This window comes from Arachis hypogaea, chromosome 14 (genome assembly GCF_003086295.3).
Source record: "Arachis hypogaea cultivar Tifrunner chromosome 14, arahy.Tifrunner.gnm2.J5K5, whole genome shotgun sequence".
Classification (NCBI taxonomy): domain Eukaryota; kingdom Viridiplantae; phylum Streptophyta; class Magnoliopsida; order Fabales; family Fabaceae; genus Arachis; species Arachis hypogaea.
Window position 1 is genome coordinate 139,319,940 of NC_092049.1, and position 24,670 is coordinate 139,344,609.

At 25.9% G+C, this 24,670-nt stretch overlaps 1 protein-coding gene across 2 annotated transcripts; it reads left to right on the plus strand.

The window, feature by feature from the left end:
• Positions 1-11,708: 11,708 nt before the first annotated feature.
• On the plus strand, positions 11,709-24,532 carry LOC112740699 (agamous-like MADS-box protein FUL-L). Of its 2 annotated transcripts, none has more exons than XM_025789295.3 (9): positions 11,709-11,832; positions 11,956-12,176; positions 19,290-19,362; positions 20,120-20,184; positions 21,080-21,179; positions 21,405-21,446; positions 22,508-22,549; positions 22,639-22,775; positions 24,140-24,532. In XM_025789295.3, exons 2-9 carry the CDS (start codon positions 11,992-11,994, stop codon positions 24,231-24,233), a joined length of 738 nt encoding a protein of 245 aa, XP_025645080.1. In that variant the 5' UTR covers positions 11,709-11,832; positions 11,956-11,991; the 3' UTR covers positions 24,234-24,532. The 2 variants fall into 2 exon arrangements, with proteins under 2 accessions (XP_025645080.1, XP_025645081.1); XM_025789296.3 differs by having other exon boundaries at positions 11,756-11,832; positions 11,953-12,176.
• The last annotated feature ends 138 nt before the right edge of the window (positions 24,533-24,670 follow it).

The window sequence follows — 24,670 nt, forward strand, 5'->3', positions numbered from 1 at the left end:
GAGTGGCAGCAACTATTTCCTAATACTACTGTTCTTCAGCTTTCTGAATCAGGTTCTGATCATGCTCCTCTTCTCACTGATTTAAGCCCGAAAATAGAGAGAACTAAACGGCGATTCAAATTTCAAGAACGGTGGTGTTCTAATGATGAGGTAAGACAGATTGTGAATGAGATATAGAGGGAGAGAATAGAAAGCAGCCCCATGTTTATTTTATTTCAAAAATTGAAGAAGTGTCGACACAATCTTGTCTTATGGCAACAGTCTAATAGAAAGAACTCTAAAGAGGAAATTGATTCTCTTCAATCTCAATTAGAGGAGCTTTGGGCAGCAGGGGTCTATGGAGGTAATATCATCTTAGATTTAGAAAGCAAACTAGAAAAGGTTCTCCATATTGAAGAATTATATTGGAAGGAGAAGTCTAGGGTCAGATGGCTTCAGTCGGGAGATCAAAATACTAGTTACTTTCACCAGAAATTTCGTAATCGCACTCGTGGAATAAAATCTGGCACTTGACCGAAAACCATGGTGAATTACTTTCTTCAAATACTGATATAGCGGCAGTAGCTGAATGCCTGAATCTTATTTTCGAGATACTATTTCCTCCTCTTGTCACAATGATCCAAGCCCACTATTCACTGACTTCGAGCCTAAGGTTACAGCTTCCATGAACCGAAGGCTTAGACGTCCGGTTACTATAGAGGAAGTCAAACGGGCTACTTTCAGTGTTCACCCTCAGAGTGCCCCAGGAGATGATGGGATAACAGCTAAATTCTTTCAAAATTACTGAGACATCGTCAGTGGTGATGTATTTCAGGCAGTTAACGGGTTCTTTACGGGAGGTCGCATATTGAAAAGTTTCAACCACACACAAACTTGTCTGATTCCAAAAGTCCCAGATGATAAAGATATGTCCCAGGTGAGACTAATTAGCCTTTCTTCTGTAGTTTATAAAATTATTTTTAAAGTCATAGTTTATAGACTTCAAGGAATGATGCATAAACTTATCAACCCTTTTCATAATGCTTTTATTAAAGGCTGACTAATCTCTGATAATATCTTAATTGCCCATGAATGTATGCATTACCTCAAGAACAAAAAACAAGGTCTGGAACATGAGATGACCCTCAAAATGGATATGAGTAAGGTCTATGACAGAGTAGAGTGAAATTTTTTGTGGTTTACGTTGGAGAAAATAGGATTTGATCCCCTTTGGATTATTTGGATTTGTGAACTAGTGACGACTGTTTCTTATTCTGTGATTATGGAAGGATAACCCTATGATTTTTTCAAACCACAAAGAGGTCTCTGTCAAGGAGATTCTATTTCTCCCTATCTTTTCTTATTTTGTGTAGAAGGTCTCTCTTTCTTACTACACAAAGCATAACAAAACAGTCTCATTGAGGGCATTTAGATTAACAGGCGTTGTCCTAAGGTCAATCATCTTCTAGTTGCAGACGACTCTTTTCTTTTTTGTAAGACTAATTCAAATGTTTGTGGAAATATCCTTGATTTATGAACTACGTACGAGTGCTTCAGCGGTCAGAAAGTTAATCTTGGCAAGTTTGTAGTTTTTTTCAGTCATAACACTCCTCTTTGGCTGCCTCCTCCTTAAACATTTCATACATAGGAGCTCAAGATAAATATTTTGGACTGCCATCTGTTGTTAATAGATCAAAGAGAGCCACTTTTAACATGGTTAAGGAGAAGGTACAAAAAAGAATTCAAGGTTGGAAGCGTAACCTATTATCTGCTAGGGGAATATTAGTTTTATTAAAGGCAATTGGGGAGGTCATCCCGATTTACACTCTCTCCTGCTTCAGATTACCAAACAGTCTAATATCTGATATTTACTCCTTACTGACTCAATTCTGGTGGGTAAAAAAAACGAAAGACGACTGGCCTGGATCATTTGGGACATTATGACCCGCCCAAGAAAAGAAGCAGGTTTTGGTTTTAAAGAACTTAAGGCTCAAAACCTTGCTCTATTAGGCAAACAGTATTGGAGAATAGCAACACATTCTAATTCTCTATTGGCCAGAATTTACAAAGGTAAATATTTCAGAAATGAAAATATTCTAAATGCAAAACTTGGAACACTCTCTTCTTGGGGATGGAGAAGTGTTTTGCAAGGTAGAAATGTGGTGGAGAAGGGACTTACCTGGAGAATAGGTAATGGTATAAATATTCATACGTTTGATGACCCATGGTTGCCTCCCCCATATCCATTCACTGTACCAATAAATGTTCAACACTCGGCCATTGTTGCTCCCAGAGTAAAAGATCTGATTATTGAAGAAAGAATTTGGAATCCGTCGTTAATTACAGAGATCTTTTCAAGTGATATTTCAACTAGAATTCTATCTTTGAAAATTGAAGGTGGAGATGACACACTCCAATGGACACTGAACAAACAAAAGAAGTATGATACAATATCAGGCTATAGAGTGGCGTACCTATTCTTACACCATCCGCTTGAACTCTGTCCAACTAAGATACAGCAAAAAGCCCCTGGATCAACCTTTGGAAGATGAAGCTCCCTCACAAAATCAAACTGTTTATTTGAAAATGCCTCCATGGTTGGCTCCCGTTTCTAGCCCAGATTCACCGGAGAAATTTTTTGTAACACTAGCACTGTGTCCCTGTTGCCAAGAAGAGGACGAAACAATCCCTTACTGTCTTATGCAATGTCCAGCTATAAGAGATGCTTGGTCCAATAGTTCTATGAGTTTATGTCTCCCCATCCATTCAATTACTGAATTTTGGTCTTGATGGAACACCACGATGGAATAGATTCGTTCAATTGGTGGTGACAATTGGAACCAATAACTGCTTGCTATATATTCTATGTTGGAACTGTTGGAAAGCTAGAAATCTCTTTGTCTTTGAAGGAACCAGCTTCTATTCTCGATGCTTCTAGTAAACTCTTTCGAGAGATTTAACGGCTCCATGTAGCTTTTTATTGAGTTAGTTCACAAGTCCTATTCTCTGGAAAGAAGTCTACTTTCATTTCTTACATTTTTTTTTTCTATTTTTTACCGTTAGATTTTTTTCTAAGTGTGGTTTATTTGGGAGATTCCATCATTCATTGTTTTTTGTCCTGAACCTTGTATTTCATTTACCAAATTTAATGAAATATATTTTTATCTTTAAAAAAAATACTAATTGGGTGAATGAAGGTTCGTAGTTTTGTAACTCCTTTGAATAATTGTACAATAAGTATAATTAATAAATTTTAAATTTAAAAAGGTAGCCCATTATAAAATAGTAGTCCATTTAAAAACAAAAATTATAGAAAAGAAATTCACTGAAATTAAATTGTACAAGTAACTTTTTTTTTTACTAAACAGAAAAGAAAGAGAAAAAAACTAAATTAATTGGTTAGGCTCATATTTAAATTTATTCAATGTTAAAGCTCACTACATAGTTGAATCCAATTTGAGTGAATATCCGTTCCAGAAGCAACTGTTTTAGCCATATAATCTGTAACATTATTCACATTTGTTGCATTTTTCTTAATTAAAAGAATATATATTCTCCAATTCTAATTAATAACCTCCTATATATATATATATATTGTCAAATTTCATTTTAGAATATTATTAACAAACATTCTTTAGTTTACCAAAAAAATTTTTTTTAAACAATCTGTTTCACAAATAATCTCACAAAATTTACCATCCAAAAACTAAAAGTAAACTATACAATTCAAAAAAAAAAAAGTAACTCGAGCACGTCTTAGAAGTTTTACGAAACAGTTTTTAATTTAAACACATCATTCGTATCCGTGAATTCCAAATCATACGTATTATTATTTTTTCAAGCACTGCTTTTAAAATTCTGCTTTTAACTAAAAAACAAAAGAACTGGTCTTTTATATATAAAATTCAGATATGAGATCCAAACTGCTACTTGGGATTGGACAAGGTTCACACACACATAAATGAGTCAATCTTTACTCTCTATAAACACTTTATTCATGTGCTTGGGAAAAAGCTGAAAGTTAGGGTTACATTTTAATACGAGAGTAATAATGATAGCACCTTAAAATATATTTCTAAATTCTTTCTAAGTTAAAAATAGAATTAAATACTTTTAATGTGTTTTAAAATATACAAATTATTTTTTCTTGCATTTAGTATTTACAAAATTAGAAATGTTTGGTAACCAAAGAAAATCAGCCAAAAACAGCCATAACTTGTCTTATTTAACATTCATTAATTGTTGCGATAATTAATTAATGCTAAATATAGCAAGTTCTGGCTGTTTTTTTTGTCTACCTAGCATTACTCATAAAAAATATATTTGAGAGAACTCATTAGAAAGAATAAATATATTAAAGCATTAATAAAGTTAAAATATAAAAGATACAATTATTAAAATAACTATGTTAGATATACATAAAAAATCAATTATTAAATTAGTTACCTGTATATATAAAATACATATAAAAAATATATGAAATAATATATGTATTTATATATTAATATATAACGATTGATTTAATATCTAATTTTTTTTATGTACATAATATTTTTGTTATCCTAAAAAAGAAGTATAGCTTTTTAATATACTTGATGAAACAACTTGCAACTTCTTTTGATTTGAGAATTGTTCAGCTTATTGAAGAAGGTGCAAGGAATTGGTCCCGGAACATGCTTAATTTCATGACCATTCAAATTAATTTCATGTCCCCATATCTATCATCATACATTTGTTCTCTACATCCCTAGCTTAGATCCCTAATAATAATTTCTTCATTCAATATATAGTAAAATAAAAGAAGCAAAGCATGCATATCTTTTTCCGGTTTAAATTAAAACAGGACCACTAATAGTGTATTCTTTTTATACTAGCTATGTAGTTTTATATATATTAAGATTGTACTATTCCTACTATTTCATATTTGTTGTGACTTGAAGGACCACAAGAGCATATCCTCTTTTGTCATAACAAGCATCTATTCCATTTCTAAGTTTATGCCTGTTTTAGTACATATACACATTTTTAATTAAGCATATTATATCCACTATCTTATCCTTAATATAGGGGAAAGAAACCGGATTAATTCCTTCGTTCTTGACCTATAGGTTTTCAGATTCTAAGAATCTAGTTTACTTAATTACATTTTTCACTTGTATACATTATATGAGTTTAATTTTGATACATTGACATTATAAAAATTTTATACAATTGTGTTACATCCGTTTTTTTAATAATTATTTATGTGATCAAAAGTGAGCACAGATCGGTTTGGTTCGGGTTCAAGGTAAAACTAGAACAGAACCAATTAAAATGTAATTGGTTTTGTTTGGTTCGGATTTGTATTTTTTTGTGTATTTATCCGAACTAAACTAAATCGATTAAGAACGGATTGGTTTGGTTCGGGTAATTGGATACCCGATGACTTTGAGATTCATAAAAAAATCCAAATTTTTATCTTAAAAATTCAGCAAGTACAATAAACATGTAACATCAATAGAAATAATCCAACAACACTAAATACATTAAAAACTAAATACATTAAAATCCAAACATATTAAATACCAAACATATTAGAAGCTAAATACAAAAGTGTAATAGAAATATATTTCTTTTATTTAATTAATATATAATCGGGTTCACGGATTGGTTCGGGTTTCACACTCTCAGAACCGATACCCGAACCAATCACTAGAAATAACTATCGATTTGGTTTGGGTTGGACCAGATTACCCGTTGGTTCCAGAACCAATTTAATTGGTTTGATTCGGGTTTTGACGGGTAATCGAGTACCCGTACCCATGCTCACCCCTTTTTATTGATGTAACATTGCATAATTAAATGTATGTATAAAATTATTTTACACTGATAGTGTATTAAAATTAAATTCATATAATATTTTATGTTGTACATATATATTTTTTAATTTAAATTAAATTAGAGTATTATATATCTCATGTCTCATGGTTATGATAGCCATTGCCACATATAACGGTTCCTCTAAATTATATATGTTGAATTGTACGGTCCTAAACTATATTTAATTTTGAGTATACAAATAACAATTGCACATGTTTCCTTGTCTTAATCCTCTTTCTAAACCTTAAACATATTAAAAATATATGCACCACCTTTAATAGTCAGATTCACAAGCTTGCCCTTGTTGTATGTATTTTTTTTAAGAGTATTTAAAATTCATAAAAACAAAATACCTTTCTTTAGATATTTAATTGAAAGCATTTTAAATTTAAAAGTTTCAAAAAAGATTTTAGCTACTAAAAATAGGGGGATTTCAATATCCATCTTTAACGAAGGGCTTTCAATTTTTTCCTTATTATTCTATCTAATAAATCATAAAGTTAACTATTTTTTTTATGAATAAAGATAAAGTTAACTAATCTTTTCAAACAATAATAAAAAAAGTATTATATAAAATGAAGGAAAATATAATTATAGCATTTAAATTCTCTTATATTTGAAAATACATTGAAATTTAAAATATCCTATTTAAACACACCTTTAACTTTATTCAAGCTCACTTTTTGCTTGATCTTTCGGAGGCATTAAAAATCCGATTAAAAACTCTTAGTTTTATTCAAGCTCACTTCTTTCCTTGATCTTTTGGACGCATTAAAAATTAAAAAATAAAAAGAGGAAGAAGAAAGATAAAAAAAAAAAAAGGAAGGCGCAGTGGGTTGCTTAATTTGTCTGGGGGAATAAAACAAGATTCATATATGCATATATACTCTCCTATTTTTAGGAAGATATTTATTCTTTCTTTCTTTTTTAATCTCAACGTGCATTTACCCATTTTACCCTTTATACTTTCTAGTAGGTCATTTTATTAGAGAAAGAAAAAGTATATGGAACAAGAGGTAATCAAACAAAAAGTAAACAATTTAATTAATTTATAATTATATTTAATTAATTTTATTTATTTTTAATTTATAATATTTGATATTAATTACTTCTCACCCCAAATTAAAATTCGGAATGATACGTTGGAGAAATAGGGGTGAGGATCACGGAACTTCCAATAATCCCGATTCTTAGTATATAAAAAAATTTATAAAACATATAAAAGAACAACCATTTAGTATGAAAAAAAAACATTCTGATACTTAGTAGAAGAAATATCCTAATACCTAACATAAACACCATCCACGTAGAGATTTTGAATTCACCCAGAAACATTTGACTGATTTTTGACTGATACCCTCTTGGTTCCCTAGCATTGTTGAGAAAGAAATGTTTGGTCTTAACAACATCTTAAGAGATAAATTAGCCTCTTAATTTATAGAATTAAATTAAGAAAATGAGAATTGATGCATATATACGACAAATATCAATGCATTATTCTGAAGAAAGGTAAAGAAAAATTAACTTGTTATTAAATGATAAAAAAAAAAGAAAAAACTAAAAAAAAAACACCCTAAATCTTAACTCTTAAATTCTAAAATATAAATTCTAAATTAAAAATTTTAAATTCTAAACCATAAATTCTAAATCTTAAATCTGAATTATTAATATAAAATATAATAAATAAAAATTAAAATTTATTTAATTAACAATGAAAACATCTCTCTTGTTTAATAAGAAAATGTATAAAGATTGAGAACTTCTATATATTATTTTAATTTTGTGATGAAATAGTCTCAAAATTCAAAATAAATAACTAAATTAAAATAGAAATATTAGCTATTATATTTATTCAGGTTCAATATATATAAAGTTAGATAATCAACAACTTGTAGTTTAATTTGGATGGGCATAATATATATAAATTTAAAAGGTAAACAGAAAAAATTTAAAAACTTTAAGTAGAATACACATGGTGTCAGATAATATGGGGTGTTAAATTGAGATATCATGACATAACATTGTTTGTAGTTTTTACACAGAGCAAAGACAGAAATGCACGTACCTGAGTCATGCGCATAATGTTTTGTTTTGTTTTGTTTTGCTTTTCTTTTCTTTTTTTTTCATTTTTTAATGTTAATTAAGAAAACATTATAAGTATTCACTGATCATGTATTTTAAATATTCTAGTGATTTTAATTATTAATTTCAATAATAAAATATATGTAATTGAGTAATAATAAAATATACGTGATTAATTTAATTATTTAAGCATAAATATATGATTGAGATTAATAAATAAAATTACTAGAACACCTGAAACATTAAACATTTGAAATACTTCATTCCTAATGTTAATACTTATTATAGTAAAAAGTTGTATTTTTTTTATAATAAATACAGTACAGATTATAATATTTTTTATTTAAAAGTTACAAAAATAAATATAGTTAAAACTCTTAAAAATTATTTTTCTTATACCGTTACTCTCTCTAAAAAATGATATTATTGTATCTATCTTCAAATTTTATTGTGGATTTTATAAAAACATTCATCATTATGTTACTGAATAATTTATAAAAATTATAAAATTAATTATATGAGTATATTTTTATTATTAAAAAAATAATTATTAGCGATTATTTATTTTGTTTTTAAAAGCAATAAAAATAACCGTTAATATATTTATTGACAATTAAATATTAATCATCTTATGTTTTGTCAGTAAAATTGTAAAAAAAAATTTAATGTCTATAAAAAATATATAATTACCATTAAGACATTAATTAAAACATATATTGGTCATTATGTTATTGTCGTTAAAAAGTTGTCATTAAAAATTTTTTTTATCATAGTGTTTGTTGAGAATTTGAGATATAAAAGGTACATTTCATAGACATGGGATTGATAAATGATATTTATTTTATGATTGTTTGGTTATTAAGATAGAAATTATGGTTTTAAGTTTGTTGATCGGTTACAAAATTAGAGTTGACATAAATAAAGATGAGTTATGACTCATAATGTATAATTAAGATCGAGTTATAGTGTAAGAATCACAGTTTCAAATTTTGTCTATCGATCATATGATCCAAACTAAACTTAAAAAATAAAATAAATTATAATTCAGTTAAAAAATAACATAAATAATAATATAATGAGTCCAAGTTTAGTCAGATTAGTATGTTGGCATTTATTTAAAAAATAATTAAATGATATGTGTGAGAAAATATTTTTTTACTTGAGAATAATTTTTTATGATATGCATACGTATAACATTTGATTGTATGTGAAATGAATAATTTTGAGACGTTTATTCGTTAACAAAATCAATTGTATCATTCGAGAAAGTATTGATCAATTGTTTTAGAAATTTTTTCAATCCACAATAATTTATTGATAAATTTTTTGTTTAAAGCAAATAATTATTGAATATTTGTTTATAATAAAACTCTCATAATATAATAATGTGAATTGATATAAAATGTATAGAATTGTATATATATTAAAATAAGATATCATGTAAAAATAAACGAGTTAAAAATAAAAAAATATACTTAGAAAATTGTTAATTGTAAAGAAGTACTATATGAATGTCATGTAAAATAATAGACATTTAATATAAATTATTTAATTTTATTTGGTAATGTTTCAACTTTGTTTTGTAACACTTGCATTAGTAATTTATTTATTAGTGGTAAACTTTTAAATAAAATTTAGATTTACGACGAATTAGTTATACATCAAAAAATTTTGTAAGAAATAAAATAAGATGAAAATTCATATATTATTAATTTCATATAAAATTGATATGTAAAAATTATTAAATAATTTGATAAATTTGTTTAAATTATTATTTAATAATTTTTAATTATCAATTTTATATACACTTATATGAGTTGTTGAAAATTCAGGTGCAGTCGATTTCACGTGAAGTTAATATCTGAGAGTCGTTAGATGAAAATTTAGTCAAATTAATTAAATTATCTAACTGCTCTCTACTATCAACTTCATGTGAAGTCGACTGCACCTGAGTTTTCACCGTATGAGTTTCTACCATAAATAAACAAAAAATAAAAATGAGTGAGAGAGGACGTGGAGGAAGAAGAGAGTGGGAGTGTGAGGGGGGGCGCCGTCAACCAATGAGAAGCGAAGGATGAATGCCAAAAACACAACACACACTTGGATCGATGTAACCCCACATCATCGTACGACTCCTTGTCTTCTGTCCCCACCCCCCCATATAGCCATGTCAGTTACATATATGCCACTGCATCACACAAAATCATCCCTCTCTCTTCTCACTCTCACTCTCCACCAATCACAACTCGACAACGCTTCGTACCTTAACTGTCCCAACCAATCACAACTGGACAACGTACTCCCTCTCTACACCAACCCTACTCTCTCTCTCTTTCTCTCTCCTTTTCTTTTTCACCCTTTCATAACCTTTTATTCTGATTTTTTGTCCCTCCTCTCTTTCCCAATTAAACCAACATAACTTAGCATCACCAATCAATTTTATAATTTATTACAATTTAATTTGAATGTATAGTGTAACTTTGATGTGTCGATATTATGAATTATTTTATATATTTTTTATCACTAGCTATGATCATGTAACAATTAAGTGTGAGAAAATAATAATTATTTTACTAATGTGATAATACCTAATTAAATATAAATGTAACTTCCTTTTACATTATTAACTAAATGAAAATTAAATTCATGTAACAATATAATTTATATTATTTTATTAACAACAATGTTAAACTTAATTATTCTCTATTATTTAAAAAATTACTCAAATACATATAATTCAATGATTACAGAATTAAAACAGTCAGAACTTACCTTATTTAGCATTCATTAATTGTCGCAACATTTAATAAATGCTAAATAAAGCAAGTTATGACTGTTTTTGACTGATTTTCTTTGGTTACCAAACATTTTCGATACAATAATATACAAGCTTTAAAGTTGTCACTAACTATAAATGAAGTATTGAAATAAATATAAATATAAACATGAGACTCAATATAATGAGGGCTTGAGATATAATTAATAATGTAAGAAACTTTATTTATTACTTTATTTTAATCTTTTAATATAAGTAATTTTACGATATAATATTAAAATTTTTATGATTTTAAAATTTAAATTTTTATTTGTATTTTAAATAAAAAATGGTATAAGGTAAAAAAAAAACTTAAAAGTTTAAATTAATTTCGATTTATATATTTCTACTTATTAATTTAAGCTTTTAAAATGAGTAATTTTATGATAATAAAAAAATACTAACATGTAAATTTTAAATCTTTGTAAAATATAGACGCAATATATATTTAAAACATTTTAAATAGAATATAAAGATATATTAATATTAACTAAAAAGAAGATAAGTTTCAATGGTTATATAACTTAGGAAGAGTTTTAAGTGTACCGAAAATATCGGTGTTTTAGTTATTTTAATCGTTGATTTCAATTAATATATATTAAATATATTTTTTATAATTCAAATCAACGGTTAAAATAATTGGAACACCGATGTTTCTAGTACACTTGAAACTCTCCTAAGTTATTTATGGGTGCCAACAATTTAAGGTCACACACCAATAGTTGACTCTAGTTTACTGTATCCAATTAAACATATTTAAATGATTATTTTTCATTTTTTTCTAGAAACAGTTAAGTATGCGAAATACATGTATGAGATAAAAATATCATGGATATGGAATAATATATATACCGATATCTGAAAAGCAAGGAATTAAATTAAGCGACCCTGGTTCATATACAGCTATATCATTAATTAATATATATATGGTTGAGAATTAATTAAAGTAGAAAAATTGGAAGCACAAAAATAGAAAAAATACGGGTCCATGTTGTGCTATACATAGACACCATCCACTTATTTTGGTTTCATGCTTTTCTTATTTTAATTCAATTTCCTTTTCCGTTCTCTACTCTTCTGTCTTCTTTCATTATCAGGTGAATAATGCTCTCTCTATTCTGTATTCTCCTTTCTAGGGTTTCCATCTTTAAACATAATCCCTTTCTTTAAACATAACTGCTTCTACTTGTTCTTATTGTCTTTCCATTTTTGTTAAGAAGAAGAAGAAGAATTGAGATTGTGAAAAAGAGGGGAAGATGGGAAGAGGTAGGGTTCAGCTGAAGCGGATCGAGAACAAAACAAGCCAGCAAGTAACGTTTTCAAAGAGGAGAACGGGGCTTCTCAAGAAAGCACACGAAATCTCTGTGCTCTGTGATGCTCAGGTTGCATTGATTATGTTCTCTACCAAAGGAAAACTCTTTGAGTATTCATCTGAATCCAGGTTAGGATACTCCGTGTTATCTAGATTATTTTTTTATTAGTTTAATATTGATGGTAATTAATTATAGTAAAAATACATAAAAAATAAACAATTTTTTAGTTTCTTTGTTTTTATTTATTTAAAAATTTTTAAAATGAGAAGAACTCTTTGTTGTTTGTGGTTTGTTTCCTGCCTTTGGATTTTGATTTTTTTTTTTAATTTTGTAGCATTAATAATTCTAACACTTTAATTTGCTGAATATATATGCTTTGTTTTAATTAATTTAATTTCTCTTCATTTTTTTATATATCTTTCTTTTTCTTCACCTACCTAACCCCTAAACTCAAGACATTAGAGTATTGTTTTTTATATAGTAATTATTATATTATTTAATAAAATAAATATAGTGGTAGCTTAGCATGTATATGTTATTTTTGGGTCTGTTATCTCGTTATGGAAGATTTCTTTATTGCTTTTTGATGAGAGGTTTCTCTTTAGATGGTGTTTTTCCGTACAATATATATCCTTCTTCCCAGACATGACAGTGCCTTCTACTGCTCCATCTAAATGGATGCATGTTTCATATATGGTGTCATGCTGAGCGACACCTTCTATTTTTATACATTTTTTTTTTATATTTATAATTTTATAAAACTCCTTTTTTTTTTTTTTATCTTTTTTATGAACCAGCCATGTGTATATGATATATAATAATATAATGGAATACATGTCAAGTAGTCATTAATTTACCTTGTTATTTTTCTATAAATACAACATTATTATTTAAATTTACCTTACTAAAGTTTCTTATTTCTTAATGGGAACATACTTTGCCTTCAAGGATTAGAGAGATTATTCAATGTTGTTCTGGTCTATGACATTTACAAATTATGTAATAATGCTTGTAATTGTGACTATAAATTCTTCTTAGAAAAATAAACTTATATTTTTTTTTTATCAAAATTATCATTTGAGTTCAAGAGCTAATTTTTTTATTAATATTAGTCAATTTTTTTTTAATTTTAAATTTTAAATCTAAAACCTAGTTTTTCTAGAATTGAAAAATAATCTAGTAAAAAAAATAGTTAATATTAATTATTTAAAAATTAATTTCTCATATTAAAACAAAATAATTACCTGTTTAAACTTTTCGAGTTACAGAAATAGCATTCTTAATTTTTAGGGTATGGCTTTAAGAAATTAATAAATAAAAAAAATTGATGAAGAATATATGTTAGATAAAGAATGAAAATTGTAACTAATTTTTTTTTTAAAAATATATATTACATATAATGTTTTTTATTTTTTAAATATTTTTTAATTAGAAAACAAATTATCTTCACCTTTCATCTAATTTCTCATTTTACCGTAGTATTGAAAAATTTTTAAGTGTACTAAAACACCGGTGTTCCAGTTGTTTTAACCGTTGATTTCAATTAATATATATTATATATATTTTGTATAATTCAGATCAACGGTTAAAACAACTGGAACACCAGTGTTTTCGGTATACTTGAAACTCTTCTCATAGTATTATACTTAATAAGTATCTACTCTTAAAGTCAATTTTATTAAATACTTTTTATGATAAAAAAAATTACAGTTAAGTATCACATCACTGAAGATGTCCTAGATTATATATTACCCTAGGTATAGTAGTGTGACCTTTGAAAAGGGTGATTCAACTCTGATCTTCCCTTGACTTATAACCTAGTAACAAGTAACGTGTCTAATTTACTTTGATACACCGAGGCTAAAACCTAGAAAATGACCGTATATGTAATTCCCGGGAGAGAAAAAAAATGATAGAAAAATATAATCTCATATAAGAGTAGCAAGAGAATACATATTCAATATAGTTGATCTAATCAATTTATCAAAATGAGTATCATCATCATACTATATAATACTATATTTATTAAAGTAAATAATTATATTATTTAATAGTAATTTGTATGTAATAAAATAAGATTTTACTATGCTTATCTTGTGTCATGTGAATTCAAAATTTGACATATCTACAGAAATTTATTGCCCTAAACATGGTGGCAAGGCAGATCAGCATGATGAATATAAAAAATTAAAAAAGAAAAATGTTCATACACTCTAATAGCAAGGATCCATTGAATATTTTGAGTTATCAGGGCAACTGTGGAGAATTTGATAGAAGTGAGTAAAAAAAATAGAATAATAGTTCCATTCCTTTTTCCTGAAGTCCAGTAGTATAATGACTAATTAAGAGTCATTTAATAATGATGATGGAGAGAAGGATTTGATTTATTAATCTGCTAAATAACAAAGACTGATGGAGTTTTAACAAAAATAAAATTAAATGAAATTCTTGGTGGATTTTGATTTGGGCCCAGGAGAGACAGAGAGAAATTTCTTTGTTCATAACAAACCACACTCTATTACTGAAAATGCTATCTATCTATGATTTTACAAATTCTTACTCTTATCTGACCAAAAAAAAAAAAAAAAACACCACTTCTGCATCTTCTACCCTATATTTTTTTCCCTTACAAAGTGATAAAGATATTGTGATTCATGCTATTTTTTTTTATTAATTTAAATTTTTAAAAAAATTAATATTATGATATGGTACCAAAATTTTATGAGTGAAAAATCTAGAATTCGATCTTTATTAAATTTCAAAAACAAAATATACAAGACAAATAAAATCTGTAAAAAAAGATTTGCACAAAAATAAAACAATTTTAAAAAAAAATCTTGTTTAAAGAAATATATTAAAAATATAATTATTTATATTATATTTTTTTTAAAACATGATATAATAAAAAAAAACACTTTTTATATTCTATTCCTCAGTCTCATCAACTTTACACTGAGATATGGATAACAAAATAATTTTTTATTCCGTATCATTGAATTATGATATATGGGGACATTAGCATATCCAAAAGCAGTACAATTTGCACAAAATAATTCACTACATAAAAGTTCATATTTTTAATTCTTTAGTGGAATGCATTGTAAATGAGGACTATAAATAAATACTAATTGATTTTTCCCGTTCACGTCTAATGAATGCTACTAATTCCTTTGGTAAATCTTAGTTGCTGCCCTTGGGTTTTTTCTTTCTTTCTTTTTTGGAATAGGGTGTTTATTCATAATTAAAAGTAATAATTAAATGCTTTTTCCATATGTTTATGAAAAGTATATACCTTTTGTTCTTCAGAATATCAAAATGTATTTAAAATATTTTTTGTTTAAATATAAAAATCGTTTTAGAAAATAAACTTAATCACAAGAGAATATGCAAATTGATTCAGTTAATAATGATATCATTGCATTCATTGATCTTATATTAATTTCTAGCTATGACCACAAATTTTATTAATGATAGTGATTTATTTGTTAACAAGGTTTATAATAAATTGATTAACATAGAAGTAATAGTAATCTATATTTTCTAGCTTAGTTGTATTTGCAGGGGGAGTAGTTACATTTTACCATTTAACTTATTCAGCTTTACAAATTTATTAACAAAATATACACATGTACAGTTGTTAATGCTGGAATTTCCAATAAGCTTGATGATCCGTAAAACTACTAGTTCAAGATCACATGAGTAGTAAATAATTCTCATGATGTTTAAATGTTAATAATTACAAGGTGTAAAATATTTAATTTTTTATGTACACAAATAATAAAGTTGATAGATAACTTAATATTTTATTATTTAATTGCAGTACTAATAGCAAAAAAAAAAAAATCAATACTAAAAGTACAAACCTACATCCTAGGTTAAAAGAAAAAAAAAAGTATAACCTATAATACCAATCTTAGTTTCCTTCCACAGCTCTTTATTCTCTAGTAGTAGCCTAAAATGATAATTAAACTTAATATTTTGTCAATTCAAAAAATGCTTATGTACTTCATATATGGTTACTATCTATATAACATCAAAAATCTGCATAAGTAATTATATTTTCACATACAAGCAACTATGGAATATGTGATTCTTCACAAGCAAATAAACTTTTTTTTAAGACTATAGAAGAAGGATATATATATATATATATATATATATATAGAGAGAGAGAGAGAGAGAGAGAGAGAGAGAGAGAGAGAGGGGCAGGCTTGTGTAACCTTTTGATAGCTTTAGCTTTTGTTTTTCATAAACATATTTTGAATTTCTTTGATTGTCATTAAATTATCAAAAAAAAATATTTTTTTAATGTGTATGATAAATTTTTAAAAATAAAAAATATTAGAAAATAAATAATATTATTGTTTAGAAATTATAATTTATATTTTTAAATATTTTTTATTTAAAAAATATTTTTATATTATTATATTTAAACATAATTGATAAATAAAAAAATATTTTTATATAAAATATTCAAATATCAAATTACTTTAATTTTACTTTTGTTAAAAGCAATTTCTTAAAAACTCACCAGAGTAAATCTGTTATCAAAAAGATTTCTATTAATTCAGTATCATTTAAGCTGGTTTAGTAATTTATTAGTGTAATGTACAACTAGGATTTATAATTTGAAGTTTATTATTTAAGATATCTTAGGATCAACATTGATTGAGCTATACTTAAGTAACTAATTAGACATAGCCAAGCCTTAGCTTCAAAAGCAAAAAATTAAAGAAAGGGGAAAAAGAAAAGAAAAGAAAAAATCCATAGCTAATTAAGTCCTTAAAAGTGTATATTTTACTTAGATTTTTGTACTTTAAATCATATCCTATTTGGTAAGTAATACTACTTTATGGATTAAGTGTAAACATACCTTATTTTAGAGAAATTCTCTGAAGAAGATGAGCTTCTGGCAGATACATACTAACTACCACCACTAAGATAAAACAAAATCCAATGCAAAAAATGAGAAAACTAGAAAGAAGAAGATGTATATATAAGAGTAGTAGTGTTGAACATGATGGTGATGATGAGGTGGTTGAAAATGAAGTGAAATAGTTGTGGTCAAGACTTTGGATTCTCTCTCCAAAATGGAAGTGAAAGTGGATTCAATGAGGTGGTTGAAAATGAAGTGAAATAATAGTTCTGGTCAAAGATTTATAAGCTAACAATACAAAGTGTGAAAAGATTATTTTAAAGTAAGAATAGTTTTTTTTCTCTAATTTGATTATGAGTGTTAGAAGCTAGTAGTAAAAAATGAGAAATAAGAGTGACTCATCACACAATAATTACTATCAAATGATAAATAAAATAGAATAAGATTTTATTCATTCTCCACTTTTGTACCAACATGTTGATATACCTTTTCTCTTATATGATTCAAAGAATTATAGCTTTCTGATGGTTGAAAATCTGCATAATACTCATATTTGCATCATATAAGTTTCTGTTTAATTACTAATTTTCATTCTAATTAGCCAACTCTCATCATAAACAAGAAGTTAGATGGATATGTATTAAGGTACTTTGATTGTCCTCTAATTTTGGAGATAGATGGATATATATTAAGTCCAATATATATTTGAATTAATTCATTTACTCTTAGCTTCTTCTTTAAGCCCTAGCTTAAATAATTTCCTAAGGTACTATCTTTGTATAGAGACATGTTATTTAAACATTTCAATTGAATGCCAATTACTTAAATCAAAACATTTCCAATATATGTTATTATTATTGCAAGTACTAAATAAATAAGATATAAGATTTCTTAAATAGTTGTTGACTTCTACAGTATTTCATATTCAGCTTATTAAATTGATGTTCACAGTCTAATTTATGTGAATAGTGAATTTCTATGCAGCACATATTATTTTAGGTAGGTCATTTCATTTTACACTGTTATCTGAGTACAAACATCATGTTTGTAGCATGGTGTTAGTTTTGTCTGTCAGTAATTCTCTTACCCCCTGCAATACAGAAGTTGTATGTTGATATTATGTCTTTAGTGATGGAGGTATATATTAGGGTTTATAAATCAATTTGTATTGGTCCAGTGTTTAATTTACTCTTATATTGAAGTAAATGTTAATTTGAGTGATCAGTTTATTTATCCGTTTAAAAAAATATTAAAGGTTTGAATACTATTTTATATATACAATAATTTATTGACAAGAGACAAATATTTAAATATGTTTAATTACTCTGCTGGTCCTATAGTTTCACAAAATTTTCAATTAGGTTCCTATACTTTTTTTTTAATTGAGTCCTTGCATCAAATTTTTTTTAATTGGTCCTTACACTTTTTTTTCTTTTTATTTAGGTCTCTGTACCAATTCTTTTTTATTAGTTGAGTCCCTATAAAATTAAGCCAATTACTACTAAGAAGGACTTAATTGAAAAAAAAATTGGTGCAGGGACCCAATTAAAAAGAAAAAAAAGTATAGGGACCTAATTGAAAAATTTACAAAACTATAAAACCAATAGAGTAATTAAATCATTTAAATAAAACTCAAATTCATAGTGGATTAACCTTTAATCTGGTCGCTACAAAATTAGGGTTTAATGATTTGAAATTCTTATTTATTCTTTAAATTTATCATATGTTAATATGAGCAGAAATAATATTCTAAACTGTAGAGGAAAAAAAAACATATACCTCATTTTTTAAAGCTTAAGCAATTCCCAATAATAAATAGGTACAAAATTTTGGGAATGTATGTCTTCAAAAGTGTTTGTGGAACAAGAAAATGTCAAGTCATTGAAAAAGATCTTGTTGTCAGTCTCATTTTAATTTAGAATCTCCATAGTTGGCTACATATATAGGCTGAAATAAAGGCCTGATCCATACTTGTACCAACACAAGATCAACATAACTTTGAAAGTGATAGATATGATTTCTTTGAATGCCATAATTATCTAATATCTAACTCTGGTGCTTTGCAAGTCTTAATTAGTTTCAAGCTCAAATATATAAGATTTTTTATCTCAAAAATAAATAAATTTTTGACTAATTAAAAATACAAAAACATCTCTCATTTTTTAAAATACGAGATATCTAAGTTTTTTTACGAGATAAATTTATTCTTATATATTTTGGACGGAAAGATTTAGATATTTTTTTATTTTAAAAAGTTAGGAACGTTTTTATATTTTAATTAGTAAAAAATTTATGTATTTTCGAATTAAAAACTTAAGAACTTATTTGTTTTTTTTTTTATATTTTTATTTTGATTTTGGAACAGCATGGAAGACATTCTGGAACGATATGAAAGACAGGCTCATGCTGAATTTGCTAGCACAAACGATGAACCACAGGTACACTTCTTATTGAGGATTCTATGTTTTAATAAATGAGTCAAATGATTGTTAGTTATTCAGAGAAAAATTAAAAAAAAAATCTTATTATGATTTGTATGGATCTTGTTGAAATTGTATTTCAATATTAGTTATAATAGTATATTTAAAATATGATATGATATAAGATACAACTTTATAAGTGCTAGACAAATAAAAAAACAAACAATAATATGTTTGATTTAAATTTAAATATAAATTAAATATTTGAATATACCATTCTAACTAATATTTAAATGTTATCAATGGTGTGATTGTTGTTGTTACTCTGAAAAAGAAAAATTGAATAAAATAAAGAATCAATGTGTTATGTAATTAATGAATTAGAGAAAAAAATAATGACTTACTCCGATCCAAAATACGAATTTTTTTTTAAATTATTTTATTTATTTCTTAATGTTCTGATAACTAGAAAAACAAGTGTTATCTTCTATTCATATATGATTCAACACTTGGACGATTGTAGCAAAAATATAGGGAACAAAATGGAAAGAGAAATGCAATTGTCTTTTACCTACATAGCTATATTGCTAACTATATATGAGACACTACAACATTTCTATATTTATTATTTGGTCAAAGATAAGTACGGAAATTTAATATATTCATCATTGGTTAAAAAGCCAAGTATGCATGTCATTTTGATATGTGATCTATTGAATTGAAATTATTATTATTATTATTATTATTATTATTATTATTATTATTATTATTATAGGGAAACTGGTCTTATGAATGCATCAAGCTCACCGCCAAAATTGAAGTATTAGAGAAGAACATTAGGTACTTTAATTTGTTCCATCTTAGATAATTTCTTCATGTGATAATTATTAACATGTACACATGACATGATTATTGCACACATAATTTAAGAACAAATTTCTGTATATTATTCTGAAGAAGAATTCCTCATTTCATTGTATGCAATTTACTTTTTTTTTTCACCCCCAAAAACATTTCATTCCAATTTTCCAAGGCAAGTTAAGGGGGAAAAAGTCTTGGCTCTATTTTTTGTTCTGATCCCTTTTGTTTATAACTTCTTAAATTAATATATCTTGATACAAATTATTTCTATATTAAAAACTTTTCTTTTTCACTCTGGGAATCAAACAAAACTACTAGTGACTTAGATGATTAGAGTGTCAAATTAAATCCAACACTATGTATTATGGTGAAAATAAAAGCATGTATTAAATTACTATTTTACCTTAACTCATGATAACAATAAAAAAGTTTTGCGATTCATAAATTCAGCCTAACAGAATAGATAAATTCATTTACAATTTTAGTCTTTATTATTTTATCTTATCTTTATATTATCTTTATTTATTTTTATCTTATCTTTATTTACTTTTATCTTTCGTAAGCCAATACTCTATTTACCTTTATAATTTACAATTCAATCAATTAACATATAATAAAAGTTCTTCATCTTTTTTTTTTCTTATTCTTTCATAGTTTTATTAGCATGATATTTATTATATCGACTATGATATGTGTATACTAAAATCAGCCATTAAAGTTAGCCAGCAGTATAAAATACATGTTGAAATATAAGTATACATTGAAAATAAATTAAACTACACATATATTTATATACAAATATATTGATAGCTAATTTTGGTGTACAAATAATATTTTTGTTATTATATAACCTTCAATATATATATATATATAGGAATTTTGTGGGAAATGATCTGGACCCGTTGAGTTTGAGAGAGCTTCAAAGTTTGGAGCAGCAGCTTGATGCATCTCTAAAGCGTATCCGAATAAGAAAGGTGATGATCATGAACAATGCTTCCCATTTTTCATTTTTAGCAAAAGTTATATAAAAATATTAAAAATTAATCACCAAATTAATTATTATATAACACAGTTGAAAAATTAAAAAGGATTTAGAAAACAGCATCTTAAATTACAATAAAAGATTTGCATATTTGTAAACTTCTTTTAATTTTCAGCAGATCTTTAACAGAATAGTCAATTTGATTTGATTTTTGCAGAACCAAGTCATGAATCAATCCATCTCGGAGCTGAACAAAAGGGTAAGGTTTTGTGTTGTTTGGTAATAATCTTATTGAGTGCATTATTGAACACACTGCAGAAAAGAATATTTTTGATATTACTACTGAGGAACTGAAACTCATGCTATGTGTGACAAGGACATGTCAAGAGTAGAAAAACAAAAGAAAAAAAAATTAAAAATTCCTAAAAATACATATGTAGAAGTTATATGTAGAAGTATAGTTTCTATTTGTAGTATTGTCCTTCGAAAGGGAACAAGTTATATGAAATTAATTAATGGATATAATTTTACAAATCATCATGCATATATATGAATAAGAGTGTATTTGATTTGCGTTTTTATTTTCTTTTTTTATTTTTTATTTTTTAAATTTTGTAAAAAATAAAAATAAAAAATAAATTTTTATTATTTTTACTGTTTTTATTTTTTCATTCATAAAATTTAAAAAACAAAAAATATTAAAAATAAAAACATAAACTAAACGCATTTTAAGGTTTCTTACTAGGTTTCTTAATTTTCTTTCCAAATAATAAAGTTAAGAGTTTGCTAGTTAATGTTTTAAGGATACTAGTAGTAATCTAGTAGTAACATTTAAAAAAAAATTACCCATTTTCTGGCACATTTTTTCAATTTAATTTCTTTAACTAAGTTCTTAGAGAACAAGTAATCTTATAGTTAAATATAGGTTTAATTATTCTGCTGGTTCCTATAGTTTCGCAAAATTTTCAATTAGGTCCCTATATTTTTTTTAATTGAGTCATTGCACCAATTTTTTTTTAAATTGGGCCTCTACACTTTTTTTTTCTTTTATTTAGGTCTCTGTACCAATTCTTTTTTTTAGTTGAGTCCCTATAAAATTAAATTAATTACTACTAAGAGGGATTTAATTGAAAAAAAAATTTGGTGCAGGAACCTAATTAAAAAAAAATATATAAAAATTTAATTAAAAATTTTATAAAACTATAAGGCCAATAGAATAATTAAACCTTAAATATATATCTGCTTGTGAAGTGAAACCAAGGTGATTAAAAGTTTTTTGGGATTACTATTATACACATTTCTTGTGTGCCATAATGACAGGCAAGGCAATTGCAGGAGCAAAACAGTTTGTTAGCAAAGAAGGTAGAACAGTCACACATGAACATATATTTTTATTATTTATTTAAAAAAAATTAGAGCAATAAATTTATTAGATTATTTATGATGAGTAGATGAAAGATAAAGAGAAGACAATGAGTGAAGGTCCACAAGTCTGCCTTGAAACTCTGGGAAAAAGTACACCTAACATCAACTTGTCTTCTCAAGATCACCTACCACCACAAAGACTAGTTCCTTGTCTAAATCTCAGGTAATTAATTAATTAATTAATTATTATTGCTTCTCTCTAATTATGCATTTATTTATTCTAACATGAAATTTTGATTAGAATCATGATTACATATATAAAGAATGTTATCTACATTGTTCTAGTGTATATTTTTTATATTTTTATGTTTAGAATTAAAAATAAAAAGATAATTTTACACTATAAAAAATATTACAAAAAGTAGTATAAAATATATTTCTGTATATATATGTGCGGTGCTGGAAGGTACATTGAAATATCCACCGGTAAAGCAAAAGAAGCCATTTTAAGAAAACCACTATTTGGGTTAGGGCAAACCAAATGTTGTGAAATTTATCATGATCCTCCTTGTTTGACTAGGTTGCATTAATTTTGCATTGATCTCTTAATTATCTTAAGCTTTTTTATGGATACGTTACTGTGATATTTAAGAGTGTTTAGAGAGGAGTTAAGTTAAAATGTCATCAATTAAATAAGATGTTAGATAACTTAGAAAGTAACTAGTGATTTATGAAAATATAAATTTTTAAAAATTATTTTTATAAAAATATCGTAGAGGATAAAAGTTTCTTACGATCAAAAAGATAAAAATTTTCATAAATAAAAAAATTAAATAATAAATTTTTTAGTTATTATTTCTATGATGTAAAAGAGTTTAATTTTTACTAATAATTAATTTTATTATTTATTATCTAAAATTTAAAAAAATTTAATGTATATATTTTTATATTTGATTAGTTGTTAATTTTGTTACATAAATAAAAATAATTAATTTTTATACTTGTTATTTAAAAATAATATATTCTCTTTAAAATAATAATAATAATCATAATAATTTATATGAATAATATTATGAAATATTTTTTAATTATATTTAATTATAAATTTAATATTTTTTTATATTTTATGAATTTATTTAAATTATATTATTTTGTTAATTTTATTTTTTATAGAATAAAAATTTAGAGAGATAAAAATGAGAGAAAAGAGAGAGAAAGATAAAGAAAACGAGTGAGCAAGAGAGAGTTTGTTAATTTTGAAAAAAAATATAAGTGCAGATAGATATATAAGATGATGGAAAAAGGAAATTTATTAGTTTTTTTTTTTAAAAAATTTATCTTAATTTTATTTTAATGAAAGAGTTTTATATGATACATTTTGGTTGTTAAGTAGCTATATTTCAATTTTAATTTTAATTATGATTAGAGAATTTTATGTTTGGACATTTTGATTATTAAATTTGTAATCAGAATTCTAATAAAACATGGAAAGGAAAATAAATAAAATGTAAGATATAAAGTGATGATTTTCATGACCACAAAATAAATAGAAAATGTTAAAATTAAATGAATTAAAATGTGGTGCAGTGGGAGAATACTGGAAGAAACAGTTGAAGCTCAAGATGGTGCTGGTGGCAGCACTGTGATCCCACCATGGATGCTTCAACATTTGACAAGCTAAGTTATAATAATATATATAAATGTTATTATGTGATATGACCTGGCTATGTTATATATAATGATGAATGTTTAATTCATTCATCAATCTAATGCTAAATTCGAACTTGCTGTATAAGCTCTAATCTTCATATCTAGAAATTAATATGGTATGGGGAATATAATGCAGCTCAAGAAGATCATTATTGAGGTATATATATTAGGGTTATGGTTATTGTATGAAACATGTTGCACCACTCTTGGTGCACTCACTGATGAAGCAAGCAATTAATATATAATCAAGAAATTATTGTTGTGATAAAATGTGAAACATTTTTAGTCCACAAATAAAGCAAGCAATTATAATTGGATTACATTATGTTGTTAACTAATATATATGTATATTATCGATGGTAGTGCCAAAAAGGGAAGGTGTTTGGATTCCCTGGCCTTATTTTTATC

Bases quoted from the DNA above. Each gene is read 5' to 3' on its own strand.
- LOC112740699 (XM_025789295.3), top strand. From the start codon at position 11,992: ATGGGAAGAGGTAGGGTTCAGCTGAAGCGGATCGAGAACAAAACAAGC. The intron at 19,363-20,119 runs GTACACTTCTTA...TTATTATTATAG, and splicing joins GCACAAACGATGAACCACAG to GGAAACTGGTCTTATGAATG. The intron at 21,447-22,507 runs GTAAGGTTTTGT...CCATAATGACAG, and splicing joins TCTCGGAGCTGAACAAAAGG to GCAAGGCAATTGCAGGAGCA.